The sequence below is a fragment of the Pleuronectes platessa genome, chromosome 5, assembly GCF_947347685.1.
Source record: "Pleuronectes platessa chromosome 5, fPlePla1.1, whole genome shotgun sequence".
NCBI lineage: Eukaryota > Metazoa > Chordata > Actinopteri > Pleuronectiformes > Pleuronectidae > Pleuronectes > Pleuronectes platessa.
In genome coordinates this window covers 11,843,193-11,857,413 of record NC_070630.1, presented here as the reverse complement: position 1 = coordinate 11,857,413, position 14,221 = coordinate 11,843,193, and the positions used below count along the sequence as shown (strand labels likewise).

Here is a 14,221-nt window from a genome sequence, read left to right as displayed (position 1 = left end):
TACCTTGAGCACCCTCAGCCCTGACGCAGTGGATGAAAACAGAAGTGCTGAACACTAAAGCTGTCAAGACGTGAGCTGAGACATGATTCTCAGGCGGCGAGCTCTGTGCAAGGCACCGATAGGAACAATGTGGTTTTTCAGACGCATCATTTTACCCAGAACAACCCTGGACCAGCAGGGGATCTGAAACTCTTTCAGTGTTTAGGACAGAAGAATCTGCGACGGGAGTCTGCAACCTATCTGTTAAATGTGTTGGATAAATATTTACTGCAGCTGTGGATGCTGTGTATTTTCCTTTCAGCGTGGATGCATACCTGAGGTCGGCAGCACAAGTAACGGCGAGAGTGAAAGAATATTGTTCTATTTTTTAAGGATCATTTGAAAAGAGGCTTCTATCGCCCAGCAGTTTTTTTTTCTCTCGCTCATAATAGAGGCTGAGAGAGTGTTTCAGAGTCTCTGCAGCAGTAAATCATGTTTGTGGTGATTCTGATAAAAAAAAAAAGGCAAAAAGAAGGACATTGGCAAATGGGTTTTTGCGGGCACCTGTATTAGTTGGGCTGACAGTTCAGTTTAGCCGATGCAAATAGATAAAGTAAAGCATTGGTGACAGTGTTTTTATCACTTTCAAATGATTTCTGCAGTCTTCAGAGGACAGACCCTTTTCTTTTATCTTTTATCAGCGTGATATTAAAAAGTTGAATTCTGACTTTATGAGATGCATTTCATTGACTCTATCGAGACAGTGTAAGAGTCAAAGGGCAGATTTCGAAGTAGCACATTACTGTGGGTGCACTGAACTCTGGAGCAACTTGTGCTCTGAGGCTTTCTGTCCCTTTAATGACAGTTGGATTGACTCTGGCACGAGGACCAAAGATATGTCATATAATAAACAGTTATACTGACTGTTGAAGCCATTTACACTGCAAACAAATGATTGAAAATTCAAGGCAACTTACTGCCTGAAAGGATTACTGTATGTAGACCCTCTTCTGACATCCTGCCTCATTTGGTCGGACTTTCACAGAGGTGCACCACAATCATGTGTTTTCTGTGAGCTAAAACTCTGGTATGTTTCTAGTGCCATTAAATATCATTTTTCCCATTATCAAAAATCATATTTGAATTGAGCTATTTCAACTGTTTGCTTTTACAGTGTAGCTCCGGCTGAACTTTGAAACCAATGATCTCAGAGATAAACTCAAGTGTCACAGTTCGTTTTACACACTCACACCTGAAGAGAGGCGTGAGTGGTGCTGGAGCAGGAAGCAGCTGCACTTTACGATGTTGCATACACCGAGCTGTGCTGTGTTTAGAGGGAAGCCTGTGCTGCATACATGTCATTGTTTAGTGCTTCTGATTCCAGCACAACTTATATTACGATTTTAATGTTGTATAACATAACACAACATTAAAATGGCGTGCCTTCATACAACTACTTTGACGACATTAAATCATGGTGGTTGCTTTCACTTTAATACTGAGACTGTGCTCGGTGGTTGTGTGTGGTCATTCGATCTGAAGAGCCCCTCACACTACAGGGTTTGACATTTCAAGAAGTTCACGAAATCTGCAGTGTGGTGAAAAAGTGATTTTAAAAACACTTACATATTTCTACAAAGTCATCTCTTGAAGTCATATCTCTGTGAAACCACAGGGTGCTCGAGACAATGACCGGTTAGCAAAAGGTCCCAGCATCCATCCAGCTGGGATAATACAGCCGTCCATTATCTGTACTGCTCCCGTTGAGCGTTGCAGGGGGAGCTGGAGCCAATCCCAGCTGACATTGGACGAGAGGCGGGGCTAAACCCTGGGCAGGTCGTCAGCCTATCGCAGGGCCAACGTAGAGACAAAGGTTATTTTAGAATCTCTGATGAACCTAAACCCAATCTGCGTGGGTTGTGACTGTTGCAGGAAGCTAGAGGAAACCCATACGTGTTATAATCTTTTTTTATCATTTAATCAGCTTTTAAAATAAACAACAAAACACAAAGGTTGAAGTTAAAAATGGCAAATCTTCAATGCAAATATAATTTTATAAACGCAGTTAATCAACTAAGAAAAATAATGATATGATTATGGGTTTGTTAAATGTTATATTGAAGTAGTCAGACAGTTTATTATGTCTTTTAAAACAGACTTCAATAGTTATGCTACAAATAGATTTTAACAACCGGCACAGTCCTCATTTTGTAAGTTTGGAGGGAACTGATGTTTGTATAAGGGACTGTAAAATTTGGTTCTTTACTTTATACAAAATAAACTTGCTTTTGGTATCAGCTATGATTATGATGATTTCATTCAACAGTGTTTTTCTTTCTCTCTCTGAGTGAGCCTCCAGCTTGTGGCCTCGGTAACACAATGAGGAATGTTCAACATTTTTGCTATAATTTGCTAATTGTTTCAGTTTTTTGTGTTAATTCATTCTTGGAAATGCATTTGGCCGGAGCGTCAGAGCGAACTCAGCAGCTGGCGGAGCTTTTTAATGCACTTGATGGCTCAAACGCAGGTCATTACCTCTGCACAGCTACAACAGCTAATGAGGAAGGGCGTTCAGAGTATGTGATCGTGTTACACAATTAGAAGCTGAAAGATGTCCAGAGTTCAGCGCACCCTGCAACAACAGAATCATTTAGTGAGCAGATCGAAGAGATTACTATTCACGGCATATTTTTCCGGAACAAGTTCAGAAGCACATACGGCCTCCTGCGTATGCTCTTTAGCTGTATGATGAGAGTATCTGGGGAATAACCTCTCAAGCACAAAAGTAATTGGATTTGATTTCAACACAAGATGAAACTAATTTTCTTTTGTAGGCTGTAAGAAATTAACATATCATGTGTGTGTGTGGTGTGGGGGGGGTTCTTATTATCCAAAGCTAAGCTAAATAATCCAAACACTAGACTCCGCTGAAGCTGTGAAGAAATGAGCGCTGGGAGGTCTCAGAGGTTTAAGGTGACAAATCTCTGTCTGAAAACACTCGATGACAAAAGCAATCAGGAGTTCTTTCTGTCTGGAATGAAACAGATACATTAGTTTATTGTTTCGGTCTCACAGGATACTTCTGGTGATGTTCTCGATTTTTGTCATTTTCGTCGTTGTACAAAGACAATTGCACTTTACGGTTCTTCGACAAGGTTCACTGCGGAGACTGAGCCTTTTGGTGAAGGTCTAATAAAATCAGAACATAATCATATTTAAAAACTGTTCCTTCTCATCAATTTTGTAAATACTGTTATTTTGTTGATTTTCTCAGTTATTGCACTTCTGCCCGTCCTGGGAGGGGGATCCTGTGGCTGAGTCTTCTACGTTTTATTCCACTATTCATAATTATTTTTGGGTAATTTTTCCTCCCTCTAATCGAGGGTTTAGATCAGAGGATATCGTACCTTGTTAAACCCTATGAGGCAGATTGTGATACGTGAATATGGGCTCTTCAAATCAAATTTGATTAATTGATTGGTTGACTGATTGATTGAGATGTTTTTTAGGAAGGATTTCTTAGGGAATTATGAATGACTCTTGATGAAAACACTGTTGGGCGTTCATGTTTTGTGTGTACACTGTGTTGTTTTTATGAACTATATAAGTGTATCTTAAACGGCTGAAGTCACCCACAATACCAGTTGCCATGGTAGTTGAAAGCGTAGGTACAGTGTATTTTAAATTAAGTAAAAATCCTTATATTTCTTGAGGTTATGAGGCAGGATGCATTGCACTGAGGTGAACTCCGATCGGCGAGTCGTCCTCCTCCTCCAGCGACTTGTCGACGCTGCTTTCTTTGCCAAACAGATGGAGCTATTCAGAAACTAACTGGTGGAGCCAGGTCAGACAGACGTGCTGCAGAGTACAATCCTGCCTACACACAGACTGAGAGAGGGAATGAGTATATCTGGCCCTGTTTGACAACGATGATGGGTGCAGTGTAGGCTGAACAAGGGTGCTCTCTTACTAGAGGAGCTGGATGAAGTGCACTCATCACAGAATAGAACAAAAAAAAAAATCCATCTCTCGGCCTCTATAGCCACAAGGTTCTCTTAAGTGCCACTCAGTGTCTGAGCTGTAATGGGTCAAATGAATGTCTTTGTCCTCTGACAGCTTCACAGCTATTTCTATAGGTGTGAATTTGAAACTGCGTACATCACTCAATCATATTTTAAGCCCCTGTTGCATGCACCCAATTTAGAACATGCTTGTTTGCATATTGTATTGCGTATGCACAGTAGCCTCAAATCAGAAGTGATAGTGTGCACTCAATAGTTTGTCAGCGACTAAATAACAGACTGCCGAGTGTGAGTAGAGAAGTAAATTATTGCTGCAGCACAAGTGCTACTTATTCTTTTGTTATTCAAAGCGTGTCTGTTCCGGTAAAGGTCCTTACTACTTAAATATATCACTGACAAAAGCAGATTGTCTGAATTAGAACCTGACCCCTAACATCAGTTGCCTTTCACAGACGTGCATTTTTGCAATATTTATTCTCTTCAAGTTGCATATATTTCTCAATCACATTTCCTTGTCATCAGGGTTTGATAATGACATCTTAAAAATCATTGACATTTTGGGTTTATATTTCCATATCAGCCGGTATATTGGTGTCAGATATTTGTACCTCCTATCATCAGTATCAGCACGAACCGCCCCCAAAGGGGTCTCCAGGTGCCGATGGGATAAGGAAGGAGGAGACAGCGAAAATGGGGATGTGTTTGAAAAGAGAAATTAAGAATTAAATCAGAAGTTCACACAGTAACTCTCCACACATCCCAGTTCTGTGTGTTTTATCTTGAGAACGCTGAACAGTACAATGAGTAAAACCTCCGAGACGAAAGTCAAAATATTGTTCAATGTTTGTATTATATGCTACAAAGGCTAGGATCAACATTCAAACATGTTAAACACAGTCTACACATATTTGACAACTATATCAAATTCAGGTTACACATGCGTATAATAGACTATCATAACTACAGTATGTTTTAAATTGTCTCTAAATAACTCTACTTGACAGAAACATGCAACATGACAGGTAGCCGATAATTGAACTACATAGAATCTTCTCATCATGGACACTAGGTGAATCTTATGTACAGGCAACCTTAAGGACGTGTCATTCGCCACTGGAACACACAACTTATTGACTTCAGAGATGGAGTGAGAGCGGGCGACTCAACACAGGGGAATCGGGTTTTACATTTCAGGAGCAGCCAATGAGGCTAATTCCGTACAGTATGTCAGCTGCAGATAGAGACATCGGTCAGAAAGCTGTGGAGTCACGTCAGGTAACAAACAAAAGTTCATTTAAACCCACAATGCATCTTTAACAACGTACATTTTCTCTTAGTCAATTGTGGTTCAAACCTCAAGTGCTAATTACAGGAGGATTTCCCGTCGCAGGATCAATGCTTTCAGTTTTCCGCTCCACCACATGAATTTATGATAAATGCATTTGTGAGATCGGGTGGGTTCGACACCACCGCGGCACATTAGGGATAATACCAGCGCAGAGGAAGTCTTTTGTCACTTTAAAGTGCTCTGCCGCTGAAAAGAGATTGAGCCCATTTGTAATTAAGGCATAAGATGGAGCGAGAGTCCCGTCAGTCGAACTGAATGATGCTAAATACAAACGCGACTTCTTTTAGGCAGTTTCGTTTTAAATATAAACTCACATTCGTTTATATAAAAATACTTTTTAAAAAACCCACCACAGATTCTTCTCTTGATCGCTCAAGTGTGAAAAGAAGCATTCTGTTGAGCGAATAAAAGAGCAACTCGATTTTGTTTTGAATTTGTGCTGCAAATTAGGATTCAAAGTTTTGACACCAAGTCCACATCGAAGACTCCCCAGGTCATCGTTTTACAGAGTTGAGCAGTTTTCAATATGAAAGAGTCCAACATTTCAGAAGATTACAGAGAACCAATCACAGCAGAGGTAATTGATCAGTGGGGGAATTCAGAGGAACTCAGTCTGGAGGTGAGGAACTGGATGTGTTGCTGTAAAGTGACGGCACACAGCAGACGCCGTGTTGTGAAAGACCAAACAGCTGGAACCACATGTTTCTTTGCAACTTAATGTCTCAAGGTTAAACATCTCCTTCTCCCTCCTCCGTCCTAAACGATTTTTCGAGTCGTCTGTGTCTCTGGTCAGAGGATGCTGACCCTCTCCGTGAGGCCCTGCACGTCCGCATCCTCCGCGCCCTCCTCGTCGTCAGAGCCCGGCGCGGGAGGAGGGGGCACGAGGTGAGACGGGTACGGCAGGGTGTGCTCCCGGGCAAACATCTGCCAGCGGCTGTCATCGCTCTCGTGGGTGATGTAACGCTCGCCCAGTTTCGTCTCCAGTTCCCGCAGGTCCAGCCACGCCTGATAGTCCTGAGAAACGAGAGACAGGAGTGAACACGGGGAGGACATTTCAGTTTCAGTTTTAGGAGCCTTGAAATTAGGTTAAAGGGAAAGAGGTTTTTTTATGTGTTTATAGTGCAGCAGTAATCTCTGTGTGTGTAGGGGGGATGGGGGGGGGGGGGGGGGGGTTACTGTTGCTCTCAATAGATTGAGAATAAAGCTGTTACATTGTGAGAGAAAAAAAGTCTTAAATAAATTAGAGTAAATTTGTAATTCTAGGTTACAGTTATTTCAGAAAGGAAATATTCGAAGATGATACTAGTGCCTGCGTTCTAAAGAGAATTTGGAGCATGTTGTTAAGTTACACTTTAGCATAAATTGAGCAAATAAAAAAAAATGATTGGCACATCTGCACCACATTATCAGAAAAAAATGTATGACTTTTGTCTTTATCAAATTATAACTTTATTCTGTTATATTACGAGTTTATACTCGTACTATTACAACATTATTCTAGACAACTTAGAGTTTATTCTCTAATATTGCATTTGTTTGGGCGAGACCAAAGTCTGGTTTCAGAGGTGCCTGTCCTGTAGCAAACTTAACCACATAATAAGTTTTTTTTGTCTTCACCAATCTTTCTGCTCGGTTATGAGTACAGACTCCCCCCCCCCCCCCCCCCCCCCGTCCTCATACTTGTTATTTCCTGCCATGGCCACAGACTTGCAGAAGTCAAAAAAGCAAACTGTGCACTTCTTGGGGAGTGTCGCTCTGCCGCAGAATGTCACAGAATAAAACAAAAGTTGCTACTTCCTGCCCGTTCGTGAGGAAATACCCGACAGTGTCCGACAGGCACCAAACCAAGTGTTTGAGTGTAGTAGTTTGCATATTCTGTGTGAAATATACCTGTAAGTACACGTGACTGAGACTCTTGTCCACACTATAGCGTTTCCTCATCTTAACTTGCAGCAGATTGTTGATCAGGTCGATTGCTGCGAACACAAAGACATGCACACATCCCATCATGAAGACAAGCTGTCACATTACAGGAACAAGAGCACGATGTTATAAATATCAAGGTTTAACATGCAAGTTGCATCTGAAATCTTCTATTCCTGTAAATAATTGAGGTACAAATCAAATGCAATGACCATATTGACATTGGTTACCCGGTTTTATCACAGATTCAGAAAATTAATACAAAATCTGTTGTGAAATCCAAACCTTTTATAAAACTTGTAATGGCATGTCCTGATTTGTGGGAAACCTTCCTCATAATCAGGTTTATCAGGTACACCTAGCTAAAACCAATGCAGTCTAATACAGCAGTCCTGCAAAAGCTCCACCCAAATCATCACCCCAACCGGAAATACTGCCTCCTGGTCTACATACATTGTTTTTTCAAACAGTGTAGGGCAACATGACCTTTTACCTCTGATCTCAGAAATCTCTTAGTCTAAGTGAACATGTGTGCGATGTGTGCAATTTGACAGGATTCTCTCGAGGTGGTCTTAAGACAATGCTTTCAGTGACTGTCATGTGAGTAGATTCATTGCAGGGTTGTTGCATTAAGTTGTATTTAGTTTAATAAACTACAGACTGAGCTTATATCCACGTCCTTCTCTACGTGTGTCCGACAACCACCCTCCCCTCTCATCCCTCCTTGTGTTTACCATCGCTAGAGATCTGCTTCCAGGGGTTGGGCGGGTACATGAAGGCTGCGTTGTGGATCTGATCTTTGATTTCTTCATCCTCATTAAACGGGAACGTTCCGCTCAGGCTGACGTACATGATGACGCCCACCGACCACATGTCCAGTGAGCGGTTGTAGCCCTGGTTCAGCAGCACCTCGGGGGCCAGGTACGCCGGGGTGCCAACCACCGAGCGGCGGAAAGACTTCTCGCCGATGATGCGGGCAAAGCCAAAGTCGCACAGCTTCACCTGAGAGAGAAATGGCGGGTGAAAGAGATACCAGGCTTTGACTTTGTCTTTTCAGCATGTGACAATCACCGCGGTTTGTGTGTACGTAAGTGTGTTTGTTTGCGTGCGTACCTGGGGGAAGGGATCAGCGGAGGCAAGCAGCACATTCTCTGGTTTCAGATCACAGTGAACGATGTTTTTAAAGTGCAGATGCCTCAGAGCTGCGAGAATCTGTCCGGCCATAACCACAAAAACAAGATACGAGTGCGTCAAAAGAAGGTACAAGTGACAAAATGACACGCACGCTTCAAGGGGTAGACCACAAGAACCATGCAGTTGAGGTCATGCAGCATCCGGGCGTCACTTTCAGTATTTTCGGTCTTGTACACGTTCAACAATAACACTGAATAACAGCATTTCTCCACACAACTAATCCCCTCTTTGCTGGGGCCCATCCAGACCTGTGTGATGAGGAACTTGGTGAGCCTCTCAGGCAGTCGGCCCTTCTCACTGGAGAGGATCATCTCCAGCATGTCACCGTGGAGCTTCTCCATCACCACAAACACTTTCTCTGGGGTCTCGAACATGCACTCCAGGTTCACGATGCCGAGGTGACGCAAACTCTGGGGGATGTGAGAGGAGGAAATAAAAAGGTGAGGAGAACAGGGTGTATTTTGGAAGGGGGGGGGGGGGGGGGGGGGCAGGGGGTTGAAAGCAAAAGAGGGGGGAGTGGTGGAAGAGAAGTGAGGGAGGCAAGAAATGACAGGGAAAAAAAGTGAGCCAGACAGACTGCAGACACATGTCAACAGAAAGCCAAAAACCCCAGAACAGCGATGTGACGCATTGACAAGGGGAACAGAACACTGGTTGATAAATGATTAACTTCCAAAAAGAAGAAGTGGCCTCATAACTCAGAGGGGCATGATTTCACTGGTGTGTTTCCCTGTAAGCCTGAGTCAGACAAAATGAATCACTGTTGAGGTGAAGGGGAAGTAAAGAGACAGATCGCTCTGCGTGTGTCTCCATCTGCTGGTGAACAACCGACCGTCTGTGAACCGAAACCACAGAAAAACCAACAGACAGTTCAAAAAAGTGGAACTGAACTTTTTCTCTGTCTCTAAATTGTGGACTTTCCCTGATTTAAAAAAAAAATTTGATACTTTCTGGTGGAAGTCAATCAATCAATCAATCAATCAATCAACAGTTGTAAGTCTCTTATCTTTAGAGCTTTTATCTTACTAGACAGTGTGTTATTGGATGTTTGTGTCGTCACTAAAAATGATACAAAATAAAATGTATATGTCGAATAAAAATAAATTGTAAAAGTCAAGGGAAAATCTCAAATTATTTCTTGGAACATAGGACGCAACTGCAGAGGCAGTTATCGGATAACTCTGTCCTTTGGGATATTGGTAGATGCAAATCTGGCTAATAGCCGAGGCTAATGGGTCCCAAACTGAATGTCTTAATGCATCGATAACATTGTGTTCACACTGTGAGTGTGGAGGCCGTGTTTCCTTGTAACCAAAGAACCACTGTTTTCAATTAGTAAGAAATAGTTCTAGCATATCATTTCTGTTGGGCTACTGAAATGATTGAGATTCATAGCCCAGTGAAGTCAATAAAACCGTATCAGTGTCTCTATGGACAGCACATTAGTGAATAACAGCATCTTGCCTGACAGCATTTACATAACCAATTTCTAATATACAGCAAATATTTCCGGATGTCAGTTCCTGAGAAAACCCAGTTCTGTGATCTAACTGATGCCAATCAGCTCAAATAACTCAGTGGGATGCTGTGTATAGAGGTGAAAAATGCAGCAAATCCAACCTGTTCCAAAAACTGTAGCGAAAGTTTTGGAGTCTGTGTCTCTGGACAACGGATAGGGACTTGGAGTGCAAAGACCTTTACTTTGTAGCATTGGTATGTGTGTACAAAGACCTATGGGTTGTTTACCTGCAGTATGGCCACCTCGTTCCTCAGCTGGCTCTCCTGCTTGGTGGGAAAGCGAAGTTTGTCGATGACTTTGACCGCTACATCCCGCCCCGTCATCCTGTGTTTTCCTGATGATGACACAAAGGGATGGTAACGGACAAGGTTATGAACTGATCCTCACGTGGAGACATGAATCAGGGGCCAAGCTATCCACAGTTTGGGATGACAGCTCAGATGACACTGTAGGACTCATCGACATTTTATTCAATGTCAAAACCTGGTGCCTGCATTACCTATAACACAACTCCACTTCCATAAGTTCAGTCAGAAATTCAGAAGTGTGAAGTGAAGATTAGAGCAGATCTGACAGTCTCCATACCTCCATACACTACTCCAAATTGCCCAGATCCCAGGACTTCATCAGCAAAAATCTGGTACACTGTTCCAATATCCTGTGGGAATATGTTGAGTTCAATCATTATCATTCTCTGTGTGTACACGTATTTCAAGATTAAAGGAAATTGATAATAATAATAATAAAAAGAAGTCATACCACGTTCTCTTGGATTTGACTGTTCGACACTGATATGCTGATAGAGGCTTGTCCTACAAAAAAACAGGGACAAAGCAGAGGTTACACCGTTTGAAGTTGTATCTGTTAACAATTTCTAAAACTAAGATTCAGTTCCAAAAATATTCAACAACCATAATTTGACTAATAAATCAAGTCGATCAAAACAAATAATGTTGTCTAAGACATATGATGTTTTTGTGTTGCACAATTTTTAAATCACAAAACAATTTAAAACAAAACATTTGATGTTTATTTTTCACCAGGATAAATTAATAATAAAATAAATTAAACAAAATACACATTCCATCAGGGGTTATTTTTTTATCTCAGAAAAAGTGAGTATTTTTATTATTTAATTTTTCAAGTAAATGCAATACGCTTCTGTAGAACTTCCATCAACCTCAGAAACTTGTGAAAGGAAAACTTCACTTGCATTGCAGCTGCCCTCTACTGGTTGAAACCCGGCTATTGCAATTAGGATATGGCTATTGCCTGATCTATCTGGTCGCAGCTTATGTCAACAACCATCCCCTGCTCATGTCAAAAAACATGGTCTGACTGTGCACATTGTGGGAGAGGAGTTAAATCAACACTGGAGCGATCAGATAGAGATTGAAAATTTTCTGCAAAAAGGACCAATCTAAAGAAATACTGTATGGCGGATGAATTAATAAAGAAAATAACGTGTTCCTCCATGATTTAGTGTGTCCTCAGGAACACGTTTTCAGAGCTGGAGCAGTGTCTCTCTCCTGATGACTGAATTTTCTATGATCAGCAGTCAACACAGGAACTGCACATGTTTTAGCCTTGCATCTCAAAACTGTGTTGTATAGGCATTTCCAGGGTAGAGGCCAAAACTTACCCATCCATGAATATAACCAAAAATATACCACCTACATTTGTTTCGACTTACTGTGAGTTGTGTTCCCCTCAGCCGGCGGCGCGTCCTGAAAGATGACAGGCATGAGGGCCTGGCGAATGGCGCTCTCCCACGCCTTGGCCACTTCAAGACCAATGCCGCTATTGGGCGCCACTTGGCTGGGTGAGGGAGGGGTTTGGGGGAGAGCCTGGGGGTTGCTGGGTAGCACGGCGGCGAGGGTGTTGGGGTCCTCCCCTACGAAATAGCACATGGCGCCTGTGATGAGCTCGAAGCAGTGCCGATTGGTGCCTGGGGGCACAAGGGTGAAGCTACCAGCGGGACGGACCTCCAGGATCTCAGACAGAGGGATCTCCTGCAGGAGGATGGACACAAAAGATGGAGTCAGAAAAAATGCCCTTGTTAATATAAACGATTGGTGTGGGGTAAACTCTACTTACCTTGTAGTATTTGTTGGAGGTGTTGTTCTGGAACAGTATGACGCACTTGCAGTCCAGACGCCAGTAGTGCCTCTTTCTCTGTTGGGGGTTGGAGGAGGGTGGGATGAGTTCGGACAACCAAGACAAGACATTGAAGAAAGAGTGGGACAGGGAGAGGAAAGGGGGTGAGGGGTGGGGCATCGATCGGGGGTGAAGGTTTGTGGGTCAACATGGATGCATTTCATGTTTGGAGGTGTTGTCCAGAGGAAGAGAAGAGAGGCCAGAAGCGAAGAAGGATGAGCAGGACGCTGGGCTGCGAGACGACAAGGTGGAAACAAAGGGAAAGACAGAAAGGGACAAAAGTGAAAGAAAGAAAGGAAAGAGAGAGCAGGTGCATGACAAAGACTACGGAGAAGTTTCTTTGAGGTCAAATACAGAGAAATGAGCAATGAGTGGCTTTTAGCTGGAATCCACCACACATCCACTAAGTGCTACTAGGAGACGGCCTCATCATCAATCTTTAACTATTGTTTATTCCATATAAATGTATTCTCACCACCATGCAACAGATAGAAAAGGAGAAGGAAGCAATAAAGTGCATAAAGCCAAATGATCAAAGGGGGAATTATTGCCACAGAAGTGAGTGAACGGAGAAAACAGACCGACAGGGAGACTGACTTCTGCATTTCTCAAGCGAGACAAACTTGCAGCTATAAAGTGTATGTGAGTGAATCCATGACTCTGTTTACCAGTGTGTCCTTATTGCTGTAGTGAACCATCCATCCTTCTTTGATCGCCGTACTGGAGCGACGGGTCGTCTGTCTCACCGACTGCACCACCCTCATCAACGGGATGTAAACACTGGGAGAAGCAAAGTGTGAGTTTGAGTTTCTGCTGTTCCCGTAAGAATTTGAGGATTTTTCTTGAAATGTTCCTCTGACCTCTGATCGCCGCTGGCTCCATCCTGGTTGTTCTCAGGAGAAAAGGACCCCGGGATGCTGTAGGCCTCGTCTGAGTCATCCATTGAAGACTTGTCCGTGGTGTCGTAGTCACTGGTGTAGTCCATGGGCACCTCAGGGTCCGCACTGGGACTCAACAGGTCTGAGGCAGGAAAGAAAAGAGGGAGGAGGTTGAGAGGAGCTTCATTTAAAGTTGTGCAAAAAAAATGCAGTTAAAGTAGAGAGCAGGAACGAGACTTACCGCAGTTACTTCTGTTGTCTGAGAAGATAAAAACATTACAGCCGGTGAGTTTCAGTCTTGTTCGATTTGTTATATCACATACAATTATTAGAGCTCTCCCAATGGAATCGGGCAAATGAGAAATGAAGGCTTTCATCAAATCCGTGCAAGGTTAAAAGAGTCATAAACAAAGTGTAGAGGGGACAGATTCCTATTTTCCCTCACCTCCGATAGTCTCCCCGAGGCAGTCGTTTGGAACCTTGTACGCGCAACGTTTGTGGCAGTTGAACTTGCAGTCTGAGAAAAACACGGTTCATTCTGATCAGATTCCATGTTATCTAATGAGTTTAAGTTCATATGAATATATATGAAATGGGACTGGGACGCCGGGGCTCACCTTTGCACTGTAAGCCCTGCCTGAACAGCCCTCGGAGAAGCCTCTTGCAGTACTGGCACACGGTCGGCCGCGTGTACGAGTGGACAGCGAACGTGTGGGGCACCTTCACCTTGCTCATCAGGATCTTGTCCAGGTGAACGGGCCGGCCCGTGTAGAAGCGCCGGGCTTCACTAGGAGTCCGCGGCTGAGCAGAATGGAGAGGAAATAAAGATTAGCCATGAAACAGATTGTCAGAGAAAAGAAAATACATACATTTCGTTAAATAACAAACTGCACTCGGCCAAGGGGGTTATGTTTTCCCAGCTGTTGGTTGTTTTGTTTATTTGTTTGTTGGTTTGTTTGTTTGTTGGTAAGCGAGATTACACAAAGCAGGATTTAGTTTTGGTCTGTTTCAGAAATGGTTTTGGAGGTGGTAAAGAATGTGGATTATCCTCACTAACCAAGGTTTAATCTCTGGAAATGTTGTGTTGACATTTTTAAATAAAAATGTTAATTTGTCCATTGCTTAGTTACTTTTATTGTCAACGTAAATGCCTTTTAAATCAGAGGCCGAGCTAAATTCAAGTGACTTTACCCAGTTTGTG

At 42.8% G+C, this 14,221-nt stretch overlaps 1 protein-coding gene across 1 annotated transcript in view; it reads right to left on the bottom strand.

The window, feature by feature from the left end:
* Positions 1 to 4,760: 4,760 nt before the first annotated feature.
* The window catches only part of prkd2 (protein kinase D2), a 32,582-nt gene continuing 23,121 nt past the window's right edge, over positions 4,761 to 14,221 (bottom strand). The window contains exons 5-19 of the mRNA XM_053422513.1: positions 13,638 to 13,821; positions 13,466 to 13,537; positions 13,262 to 13,279; positions 13,003 to 13,162; positions 12,811 to 12,922; positions 12,083 to 12,160; positions 11,679 to 11,997; positions 10,745 to 10,797; positions 10,571 to 10,643; positions 10,213 to 10,319; positions 8,715 to 8,876; positions 8,386 to 8,484; positions 8,007 to 8,274; positions 7,240 to 7,325; positions 4,761 to 6,363 (exon numbers count right to left, since the gene is read on the bottom strand). Of these exons, the coding sequence (XP_053278488.1) occupies positions 6,139 to 6,363; positions 7,240 to 7,325; positions 8,007 to 8,274; positions 8,386 to 8,484; positions 8,715 to 8,876; positions 10,213 to 10,319; positions 10,571 to 10,643; positions 10,745 to 10,797; positions 11,679 to 11,997; positions 12,083 to 12,160; positions 12,811 to 12,922; positions 13,003 to 13,162; positions 13,262 to 13,279; positions 13,466 to 13,537; positions 13,638 to 13,821 (2,016 nt within the window). The 3' untranslated portion in view covers positions 4,761 to 6,138. The remainder of the gene's footprint in view (positions 6,364 to 7,239; positions 7,326 to 8,006; positions 8,275 to 8,385; positions 8,485 to 8,714; positions 8,877 to 10,212; positions 10,320 to 10,570; positions 10,644 to 10,744; positions 10,798 to 11,678; positions 11,998 to 12,082; positions 12,161 to 12,810; positions 12,923 to 13,002; positions 13,163 to 13,261; positions 13,280 to 13,465; positions 13,538 to 13,637; positions 13,822 to 14,221) is intronic.